Genomic DNA, 12,182 nt, shown 5'->3' with positions numbered 1-12,182 from the left:
CCCTGGTGGTGGGGGTCTCGGCTGAGGGTGATCTGGCTGCAGTCAGTGCAACACTTTTTATCATCCTGAACAGCTCTTGTGTTGCCTCAGATCCACCTTCAGAATGTTTAGGGTCTAGTTAGAAAGTAAGTTAGATGAACTCAGGTATAGGATCGTTAATATGATTGATTTTTTAATATTAAAAATAAACTGGACTCTTAACTGGAAGGGAAGGAAATGGTATAAGAGCATTTATTGGGCCAGTTGACAAAATGGGAATATGGACTATAGATTCAAAAAAAGTATTGTTGTAATGTCAGTTTCTCTGAATTTGGTAAGTGTTCTTTGGTTATCTAAGAGAATATCCTTGGTCTTAGGAAATACTCATTGAAGTATTAAGGGTAAAGTGGCATGATGCCTGCATTCTACTTTCAAAGGGTTCAGAAAAAGATAAATAATGTGGATATGGGTGTGTAGAATGAGAGACATAATGATAAAACAAATATAGCAACGTTAAAAATTGGTGAATCTGGTATACAGATTGCCAACAAACACATGAAAGGATGCTCAACATCACTAATCATTAGAGAAATGCAAATCAAAACTACAGTGAAGTATCACCTCACACAGGTGAGAATGACCATCATCAAAAAATCTACAAAGAATAAATGCTGGAGAGGGTGTGGAGAAAAGGAAACCCTCTTGCACTGTTGGTGGGAATGTGAATTGGTACAGCCACTATGGAGAACAGTATGGAGGTTCCTTAAAAAACTACAAATAGAACTACCATATGACCCAGCAATCCCACTACTGGGCATATACCCTGAGAAAACCAAAATTCGAAAAGAGTCATGTACTACAATGTTCATTGCAGCCCTATTTACAATAGCCAGGACATGGAAGCAACCTAAGTGTCCATTGACAGATGAATGGATAAAGAAGATGTGACACATATATACAATGGAATATTACTAAGCCATAAAAGGAAACGAAACTGAGTTATTTGTAGTGAGGTGGATGGACCTAGAGTCTATTATACAGAGTGAAGTAAGTCAGAAAGAGAAAAACAAATACCATATGCTAGGGCTTCCCTGGTGGCGCAGTGGTTGAGAGTCCACCTGCCGATGCAGGGGACGTGGGTTCGTGACCCGGTCCGGGAAGATCCCACATGCCGTAAAGCGGCTGGGCCCGTGAGCCATGGCCGCTGAGCCTGCGCATCCGGAGCCTGTGCTCCGCAACAGGAGAGGCCACAACAGTGAGAGGCCCACGTACCGCAAAAAATAACCGTATGCTAACACATATATATGGAGTCTGGGGGGGAAAAAAAAGGTTCTGATGAACCTAGGGGCAGGACAGGAATAAAGACGCAGATGTACAGAATAGACTTGAGGACACGGGGAGGGAGAAGGGTAAGCTGGAACGAAGTGAGAGAGGAGTAACAGTGACATATGTACCCTACCAAATGTAAAATAGATAGCTAGTGGGAAGCAGCTACATGGCCCAGGGAGATCAGCTCAGTACTTGGTGACCACCTAGAGGTTTGGGATAGGGAGGGTGGGAGGGAGATGCAAGAGGGAGGGGATATGGGGATGTATGTATACATATAACTGATACAGTTTGTCATATAGCAGAAACTAACACAACATTGTAAAGCAATTATACTCCAATAAAGATGTTTTAAAAAATTGGTGAATCTGGGAGAAGAATATATGGAAGTTCCTTATATTAGTCTTGCTATTTTATAAGTTTAACTTATTTCAAAATAAAACGTTTTTTTAAAAAACTGCACAATTTGTATATAAATCTGCATTGCTTAAGACATTTCTAGAATCCACTTGAAAGATGGCCTTCTAAGCATTTGTTAGTGATGGTACATCAGTCCTCTAAGGCTTGAATTTTTTAGAAACTACCAAAACCTATTTTCAGCCAAGTATCATAAGTTAAGTAGTCAGACTAACGCATGCTATTTTAGGTATAAAATGTGATATGACCATAAAAGTACAAGACTGTTTTGCTTGTATGATTGATAGATAGTCCTGAAAGTAGTTCTAAAAGATGAATTCTACAGCATATTGATGAATAAGATTAGCAATTTGTAAGGAAGACAGTTCCATTCTAAACCAGCCATATTGCTTCATAGTCACAACTTGTAAAGGACACCTGAGACACATGCTGCATGAAGCAGGGGTGGCCCTCTCAGAGGAGGGTGAGAAGAATATGGATAGGTAATGGGATCATAAGGGTATGTGTGAAACGTACACAGAATTAGGGTATCTCCTGAGCCTTTCAGGACTACAGAGAAAAAGGAAACAACAGGGTTTATTTTGGTTTTTGGATTTGTGAGAGAGTCATTGTTCTTGACCTTCTCAAGGTGATTTTTTTTAAGATTTTTTTCCATCATTCTTATTCTTTTTGTTTGTTTGTTTTTTCATCTTTATTGGAGTATAATTGCTTTACAATGGTGTGTTAGTTTCTGCTTTATAACAAAGTGAATCAGTTATACATATGTCCCCATATCTCTTCCCTCTTGCGTCTCCCTCCCTCCCACCCTCCCTATCCCACCCCTCTAGGTGGACACAAAACACCGAGCTGATCTCCCTGTGCTATGTGGCTGCTTCCCACTAGCTATCTATTTTACGTCATGCAGAGTGAAGTAAGTCAGAAAGAGAAAGACAGATACTGCATGCTAACACATATATATGGAATCTAAGAAAAAGAAAAATGTCATGAAGAACCTAGGGGTAAGATGGGAATCAAGGTGATCTTTATGGCTGCCTCACTGCCTGCTTTGTGAAGGTTGCTTGGAATTGGGTAAGAGTAGGAAAGAAATAGGAATCAGAGTGCCAGGGTATATATACACTTAGTTAACAAACCTGACTTTAAAACTGTTTTTTCTCCTTTCCAATCACAGCCAATTTTAGAATCGGGAGCTGTAGAGCTACTTTGTGGATTAACCCAAAGTGAAAATCCTGCTTTACGAGTGAATGGAATTTGGGCTTTAATGGTATGTTTCACAAAGAGAAGGGAGCAGTTATCAAAGTTAAAACTAAAGAATGTGTTTTTGAAATGTCTGGAGTTTTCTTTTTTAAAAATCTTGCTCTTTTGGCCCAGTTTTCTAAAGACTTAGGACCTAGAAGACTTCATTCACCTTTCGGATTCAAATGTAAGCAAGTTGCTTGGCCACTGTGTTCCTCGGTTCTCCTGTTTATTAAGAAAAGCAGACAGGTGTTGAAACTTGACATCTAATTTTGAGGAAAAAAAGGTTTTCCTCCTCATGAACGTATTGATATCTGTATAGCGCTGCCTACTTTACAAAGTACTTTCGTGTCTCCTTTATAACGTCTTTGTGAAATAAGCTAGAGAGTACACGTATTTTACAGGTGGGTAAGCTAAGCACAGATCCATTAAATAACTTCCCCAAGGTAACAGAATTGGGGTATACATGCTCAATGATTTCTTAACAGTTTCTAGTAAATAATTTATAATAATCTGAATTCTAAAACTATATAACTATGAAGTCAGAGAACCATTTTTCCTTACAATTTTTTTAAATAAAATTTATTGAAATTGAAAATAGAGTAATTCTCCATGAATTTTTTAAACATAATTAGAGTAGTTATAATTCAATACTGTGTGCCAGACGCTCAACTAGGTGTTTTATATTTGCTATCTCTAATTTTTATTTTACATTATATTGGTATATATCCACCTTACAATTGGGAAACTGGAACGTAGAAGGTAAATGAATCATCTAAGGCCTCACAGCTAATAAATGATGGAAATGGGTTCTGAACCTGTCCCAAGCCCATATTCATCTCCCTGTACTGTGCTATATCTGCTGTCTTTTCACACAAACTTTGGATGGAAATAATCATCTTCCAAGAAAGCACTGAATGTAGTAGATTCACAGTTATTTTTCTCCTTAACTTACCAGCTTTTGGCACTTCTCTTTCTTGAAACTCTTTCCCAGGATTTAATTTTCTTTTTTTTTACCTCCCTTTGTACTTAGCCTCCTTTTCAACCTCTTTCTCAGAGAACATTCCCCCAAGTTTCAGTTCCCAGTTTCTACTTCCCTTTACACTACAGTTTCAGGGACTTCATCTATTCTCATGGGTTCAACTCCCCCTAATAGAAGAGGTTGCTTTGGAATATACATATCCAGATGGAACTGTACCCTGTTCACCAGGTCTATCACTTAAATGGCTAATGGGACTTCATTTGAGGGCTCCCTGACAAGCACAGTTTTAATGTTGAAAATTGAATTTATCCCACTCCTCAAATTCATATTAGCTATCTTATTGTCATCAATTTCCATATTATCAGTTATTATGTTCTCTGTCCACAAAATATAAAACCTTGGAATTCTCTTTGGCCTGGGTCTCTTGACACCCAACTCAGTACTCTTTTTGCTCTGCCATGTTGCCTTGTGTTATTAGGTAACTTGATCTTTCATATGTCTTAGATCCTTAATTTTAAGAAGTTCCTGGAGGGCAATAACCACATATTATAATACGTTCTAGTTTACAAGAGATTTTTTTATACCAAAAGTTGATGTATGAATTATTTGGAATCAGCCATGTTTTTTTTTTTTCCTTCAGACCTATTGTAGCTTTAGGTTAAGTTGGGGTAATCCATAATGTGTCCAAAAAGGAGCAAAACAGCTACTGCCCATTTGGGGCTGCTAGCAGGTTGGATACACCTCCTACCCCCGAGAGCTTCCTGCATGATATGGTCCAGTGGATCAGCACCTAGCGTAGAACTGTGAACACAGTAGGTGTTTTCTGCCAGTAAAGTTAACAAAACCCACTACTGGGCTTCCCTGGTGGCGCAGTGGTTGAGAGTCCGCCTGCCGATGCAGGGGACGCGGGTTCGTGCCCCGGTTCGGGAAGATCCCACATGCCACGGAGCGGCTGGGCCCGTGAGCCATGGCCGCTGAGCCTGCGCGTCCGGAGCCTGTGCTCCGCAACGGGAGAGGCCACAACAGTGAGAGGCCCGCGTACCGCAAAAAAAAAAAAAAACACTACTTATTTTCATGCATAATAAGGGAGTACATTTAAGTCTTTCTCAAAGTGCATGGCACAGTATAGTTGTCAGTAGTCATTTTGTTATTAAAGTGCGCACAAAGCAACATGATGACCAGAAGGATATTCTCAAAAGTAACCAAGCACATAGATACAGAGAACAGATTGGTGGTTGCCAGAGGTAAGGGTGGGGATGGGAAAAATGGGTGAAGCATTTGGTTTTTTAATTTAAATAAATTGAATTTTTAAAAATATAATAGTAGATTTTGTATTTATTTGAGAAATCTTAAGACATGCAAATGCCGTGTCAGGAAGTGGTCATAGTGCTCATAGAGGAGTATGTATAGGAGTGACAGTTATCTTTCTTCTGACAGACGGAATTATAGGTGATTAACAGGAATCAGAAAAATGATGTGACTTAACCTTAAGGATTTTCTGCAGATTCTGTTTATACTTTGAAAATTATCAGAATTACTATTAAAATATAATTTAATAATGCAAATATAGGCATGATTCTTGAAACTTCTTTAATCCTTTCAGAATATGGCATTTCAGGCTGAACAAAAAATAAAAGCAGATATTTTACGAAGCTTGAGTACTGAACAGCTATTCCGGTTATTATCAGATTCAGATTTGAATGTGCTGATGAAGACATTGGGCCTTCTTAGAAATCTCCTCTCTACTCGCCCAGTAAGTAAAATGACCCAGGTTTCCAGATTAGCTACCCCTGCATATGCATCACAAAACATTGCCCTGCCTCTCTGCTCCCATCAACATCTGCCCAGAAGTGTGATTCAAATGCTGCCCCTTCCCAGAGAAGCCAGGAGTTGATGTTTAGACCTGTCACCTTCATAGGTGTTCTGGGAGCTGTTTCACCATATGGCCACCTAACCCTCCACTCCTGCACTGCCTGTCCTCTCGTTCCTCCGTGCTGGATGGGAGCCTGCCTTGACTTGTTACTTGATTTGCTGGCCAGGATGGGTTTTCTCGTCTGCCTAAATGACTTATCTCTGGGGCTTCAGCTTCTTTCCCTTTAGAGACTCCTTCTCAGTGCTATTGTGTAGATACCTCCCTGTCCCACCCACATTGACTGGATTGACCTCTGAAGGTGTCAGCATGGAGAGCAGTGGGCATATGTCACAGCAGGAAAGGCTGAGCCTTGGTGTGGGGTCTTTCTTGTTGTTCTCTAATGTTCCCTGAGCAACAGGGTCAGCAGCCTTCAGGCAGATAAAGAAATGTGGGTGGTTCCCTTCTCTGTGCCTCACTTGTTTTCTGAGTCTTCTCTGTACATTGTTTAACTTTTGGAAGTCTTCTGTTCTTTTCTATGGTCTTTTTCTTTGTTCTCCAAATCATAATTGTGGGTTTCCCATTGTTTTGCAGCACATAGATAAAATAATGAGTACCCATGGAAAGCAAATTATGCAAGCTGTCACCCTTATTTTGGAAGGGGAACATAACATTGAGGTCAAAGAGCAGGTATGTGTTCCTTTTTTTTTTTTTTTTTTGTAGGAATATCTTCTGAGTGTGAGTGCCAAGAGATATCGTAGTTAGGAGTCTCCTGAAATATTCAAGTCTGCAAAAGACAGGGTGCTGAGATCAGAGGTGCTGTAGAGACAAGAAAGTTCTGAGGGGAGAGATCCTTCACCACCCCTTAAACTCTCTTCAAGAATTCCTCCTCTTGGGGCTTCCCTGGTGGCTCAGTGGTTGAGAGTCCGCCTGCCGATGCAGGGGACACGGGTTCGTGCCCCGGTCCGGGAAGATCCCACATGCCGCGGAGCGGCTGGGCCCGTGAGCCATGGCCGCTGAGCCTGCGCGTCAGGAGGCTGTGCTCTGCAACGGGAGAGGGCACAGCAGTGAGAGGCCCGCATACCGCAAAAGAAAAAAGAAAAAAAAGAATTCCTCCTCTTGGAATGGAAGAAAACATGACCAGAGTCTATACCCTCTGTGTCACGCTCTGTACATACTATTCGTCTCTACTGGGATGGCCACCTCTGACCATCCTAGAATGAATCCTTTCTCCAGGATTCACTGCTTCTAGCCCTCTATATCACCATGCTCTGAACTCAAATTCCTACAATTCCCTGATGAAATAATCCCTTATGCTGGAGACATCTTTTTTTTTTTTTTTTTTTGCGGTACACGGGCCTCTCACTGTTGTGGCCCCGGACCGGGGCACAAACCCGTGTCCCCTGCATCGGCAGACGGACTCTCAGCCACTGCGCCACCAGGGAAGCCCTGGAGACATCTCTTATTTTTTATTCTTATGCTTCCCAGTTCCTTATTTCTATCTCATACCCCTACTTTCTGTTGTGTTTCAATAGGGCAAGTTTAAGGTAGGCATGAAAATACAGAGGCTATGCGTTCATCAGGAGACAGTTTGGGAATTACTTTTCTATAGTTCCTGGGATTTATTATAGGATTTTTAACATAGTATATATTTTGTCATAAAAGGAAAAGTCACCTGCAAACTTAAATTTTTAACACAAAATCTGAAGTTATGGTAATATTCAGCTTTCTGACATAAATGTTGGCTACATGGGTGTGTTCATTTCACAGTTCATTGAGCTGTACACTTATATGTATGGAAGAAACTTGCCCAAGGTCATCATGGAGAGTTGGACCCAAAGTCTAACTGCAGGGCCCACGCTCCTTATCCTCTGTGTTCCTGAGTTAGGGTAGTTCATCAGGCTTCAGAAGGACAGTCCAGGAAGCAAGAGTGGTAGGACTTGGGAGCCGTGTTGGAATTTGTGAGCAAAAAAGGTGTTAGATTTGACAAAGTGCTTTTAAGATGGATGTTTTAGGTGATTTCTACTGAAATTCAGTAATAAACAACTATGTTTTTTGCTTAACAAAAATTTAACACAGAAAAACTATGATCTTGTAGGCATCACTGAAATTAGGGTGAATGAGATTTGTTTCTGGAACACAACAGTAAAGAAGAGACAGTGTTCAAAATAAACTGTTCTACCTGGAGAGCATAGAAATTTGTTTACAAAGACAGCTCACCTAGATAGAATTCCACGAACTTGAAAAGCAAAGCAAGGTAGAAAGGTGAGGCAAGATTTGGATGAAGGCAAAAGAAAAGGCCAACAACAATGGGGTGTTTTGGCAGGATACAATGATACCCTCTCACAGATTTGGGTGATGGTCCAGAAGTAGGCGACTCTAGGGAGGCTTAAACTGTCTGGTTTTTAGCTAGAAGTTTAATTCTTCTCAAAAGTATCAAAAGATACATTCTTTTTTTCCGTTTTTATTGAGATATATTGATATACAATAAGATACATGTATTTAAAGCATACAGCGTGATAAGTTGACATATATAAACACCATGAGACAATCACCATGATCAAAATGGCGAGCATATCTATCACTGTCCTTAGATCAGGAGCAAGACAAGTATTCCATTGTTACCACTCCTATTCAACATCATACTGAAACTGCTATCGAGTACAGTAAGGCAAGAAAAAGAAATAAAAGGCATACAGATTGAAAAGGAAGAAATAAAACTCTTCCCAGACAACATGAAAGTCTGTGTAGAAAATGTCATGGAGTCAAGCTAAAACTAGTCAGTGAGTTAACCAAGGGCACAAGAAGAATCAATTGTATTTTTATATACTAGCATGAACAAGTAGAAATTAAAATTTTAAAAACACTATCGTTTACAATAGCTCAGAAAAAAATGAAACTATGTATAAGTCTCACAAATTACGTGCAGGATCTGTTTGCTGAAAACTATAAAACACTGATAAAGCAATCTAAGATCTAAATAGATATATACCATATTAAAATGTCATTATATATTACCCTTTACATATGTTGTTGGATTCAGTTTACTGAAATTTGGTGAGGAATGTTTCACATCTATATTCATGATATTGGTGAATAGCTTTCTTGTGATGTCTTTGTCTGGTTTTTGATATTGGAGTAATGCTTGCCTCGGGGAATGAGGTGGAAGTGTTCTCTCTTCAATTTTCTGCAAGAAAATTTGTGAAGAATTGGTCTTCTTTCTTTCTCAAATTATGGTGGTATGTACCAGTGAAGCCATCTAGACCTGGTGTTTCTTTTGTGGAAAGGTGTTTAGCTACAAATTCAATTTCTTTTATAGAAATAGAACTATTCAGTTTATCTGTTTCTTCTTGAGTGAGCTTTGACATTATGTCTTTCAAGAAATTTGTCCATTTCATCTATGTTTTCAAATTTATTAACATAAAATTGTTCAAAATATTCTCTTATGTTTTTAAAGTCTGTAGTATTCTTTGCAGTGAACTGTCTTTTGTACTTTATATTGGTAATTCCTTTTTTCCTGATTCAGTCTGTCTAGAGGTTTATCAATTTTATTGATCTTCTCCAAGAAGCAGCTTCAGTTTCATTGATTTTCCCCCCTTTTATTTTTCTATTATCTATTTCAGGGGTTGGCAAACTTTGTACAAAGGGCAAGACAGGTATTTTAAGTTTTGCAGGCTATACAGTCTCTGTAGCAACTTCTCAACTGTACTTTTTTTTTTAACATCTTTATTGGAGTATAATTGCTTTACAATGGTGTGTTAGTTTCTGCTTGTTATAAAGCAGAATCAGTTATACATATATCCCCATATCTCTCCCCTCTTGCATCTCCCTCCCTCCCACCCTCCCTATCCCACCCCTCTAGGTGGTCACAAAGCACTGAGCTGATCTCCCTGTGCTATGTGGCTGCTTCCCACTAGCTAGCTATTTTACGTTTGGTAGTGTATATATGTCCATGCCACTCTCTCACTTTGTCACAGCTTACCCTTCCCCCTCCCCATATCCTCAAGTCCATTCTCTAGTAGGTCTGTGTCTTTATTCCTGTCTTACCCCTAGGTTCTTCATGACCCTTTTTTTTTTTTCTTAGATTCCATATGTATGTGTTAGCATATAGTATTTGTTTTTCTCTTTCTGACTTACTTCACTCTATATGACAGACTCTAGGTCCATCCACCTCACTACAAATAACTCAGTTTCAGTTTTTTTTATGGCTGAGTAATATTCCATTTTATATATGTGCCACATCTTCTTTATCCATTCATCTGTGCTCTTCTAACCTGAAAGCAGGTATAGACAATGTGTGTAAGCACGTAGACATGGCTGTCTTCCAGTAAAACTTTATTTACCAAAACAGGCATTGGGTTGGGTTGTATTTGGTCCACAGGCCATAATTTGCCAATCATTCCCTCTATATCATTGATTCCAGTTGTTCATATGAGTGTGTGTGTGTGTTGCTTTTATCTCTGCTCCCTAGCTCATGTGTTAAATTGGCTTGGCCCATGAACTAAATCAGTCTCTTTAAGATTTGGTTTCTTGTCTCCTGAGAATATTTACAGAAGGAGTACGTGGGCTTCAAAGCAGAACTCTAGGTCACTCTGCCATGCTGGACAAGCCTGAGGATGCCTAGGTGTATTCTAACACTCCAGGAAGGGGAATCACTTGCCTATCTTGCTGGCCTAGGCTATTCTGAGGACTATTTCCTGAAATCCCCCCTTATACCCACTGTCTTAGTAGGTAAGAGAGGGGTAGTTCTTCCCTACGTGAGTCTAAATTCTTTTCCATGGTTAGAGTCCAAATCTGTTTTTCCCCCTTGCTTTCCCCTCAGTCCCGAAAAATTCAAGGGTGTTGTGCATGTCAAGACTTCTGACAGGCTCATCATGTACCGGATCACTGTGAAATCTGATGTTTTCCTCAGATCATCTCTCTCCCACTTCTGGGGCATATCAAGGTCTCCTCTTCATGATTTAAGTACCCTGGAATGAATAGTCCCCCAGTGCCTTGGATCATAAATTGCATTTTCTGTTTCCTGTATCCTAGAGGCAACCTTTTTTGGTTCAAACCTCAGGACTCACTCCTTAACAATCTAGTTACTGCAGTGCTGTAATCTAGGAAAAATAAGATCACACACCCTTTAAGATATCTGAGGGTTTGGGCCATAGTAAGAAAACATTCTCCTCAGTTAGCTATAACCTGCAAGCTTAATTAGCTTAAGTCTAGCAAAGAGAAAGGTTAAAATTGGAGAAAATTATTTGAATCCAGGCACCATCTCCACCTCTCGTCACTTTCTTTGAGTAATTCCTTACTCTGCTCCTGGACTCAGTATCACTTCCTCCAAGAAGCCTTCCCTGACCCTTGCATTATCACACAAATGCACTTAGTACTTTCTCAGTTCTGTTTTTTTTTTTTTACATCTTTATTAGAGTATAATTGCTTTACAATGGTGTGTTAGTTTCTGCTTTATAACAAAGTGAATCAGTTATACATATACATATGTTCCCATATCTCTTCCCTATTGCGTCTCCCTCCCTCCCACCCCTCCAGGTGGTCATAAAGCACTGAGCTGATCTCCCTGTGCTATGTGGCTGCTTCCCACTAGCTATCTACCTTACGTGTGGTAGTGTATATATGTCCATGCCACTCTCTCACTTTGTCACAGCTCACCCTTCCCCCTCCTCATATCCTCAAGTCCGTTCTGTAGTAGGTCTGCGTCTTTATTCCTGTCTTACCATTAGGTTCTTCATGACATTTTTTTTTCTTAAATTCCATATATATGTGTTAGCATACGGTATTTGTCTTTCTCTTTCTGACTTACTTCACTCTGTATGACAGACTCTAGGTCTATCCACCTCATTACAAATAGCTCAATTTCATTTCTTTTTATGGCTGAGTAATATTCCATTGTATATATGTGCCACATCTTCTTTATCCATTCATCCGATGATGGACACTTAGGTTGTTTCCATCTCCGGGCTGTTGTAAATAGAGCTGCAGTGAACATTTTGGTACATGACTCTTTTTGAATTATGGTTTTCTCAGGGTATATGCCCAGTAGTGGGATTGCTGGGTCATATGGTAGTTCTATTTGTAGTTTTTTAAGGAACCTCCATACTGTTCTCCATAGTGGCTGTACCAATTCACATTCCCACCAGCAGTGCAAGAGTGTTCCCTTTTCTCCACACCCTGTCCAGCATTTATTGTTTGTAGATTTTTTGATGATGGCCATTCTGACTGGTGTGAGGTGATAGCTCATTGTAGTTTTGATTTGCGTTTCTCTAATGATTAATGATGTTGAGCATTCTTTCATGTGTTTGTTGGCAATCTGTATATCTTCTTTGGAGAAATGTCTGTTTAGGTCTTTTGCCCATTTTTGGATTGGGTTTGTTTTTTTGTTATTGAGCT

The 12,182-nt window shown here is 39.7% G+C and overlaps 1 protein-coding gene across 4 annotated transcripts in view; it reads left to right on the top strand.

The window, feature by feature from the left end:
• The window catches only part of ARMC8 (armadillo repeat containing 8), a 105,699-nt gene that overhangs the window by 80,349 nt on the left and 13,168 nt on the right, over positions 1-12,182 (top strand). For all 4 annotated transcript variants that reach the window (XM_060149766.1, XM_060149767.1, XM_060149765.1 and 1 more), the window contains 3 exons: positions 2,891-2,983; positions 5,541-5,690; positions 6,381-6,476. In XM_060149766.1, the coding sequence (XP_060005749.1) occupies positions 2,891-2,983; positions 5,541-5,690; positions 6,381-6,476 (339 nt within the window). The remainder of the gene's footprint in view (positions 1-2,890; positions 2,984-5,540; positions 5,691-6,380; positions 6,477-12,182) is intronic.

The sequence above is a fragment of the Lagenorhynchus albirostris genome, chromosome 5 (genome assembly GCF_949774975.1).
Source record: "Lagenorhynchus albirostris chromosome 5, mLagAlb1.1, whole genome shotgun sequence".
NCBI classification, from domain to species: domain Eukaryota; kingdom Metazoa; phylum Chordata; class Mammalia; order Artiodactyla; family Delphinidae; genus Lagenorhynchus; species Lagenorhynchus albirostris.
This window is presented reverse-complemented; position numbering and strand designations above follow the sequence as displayed.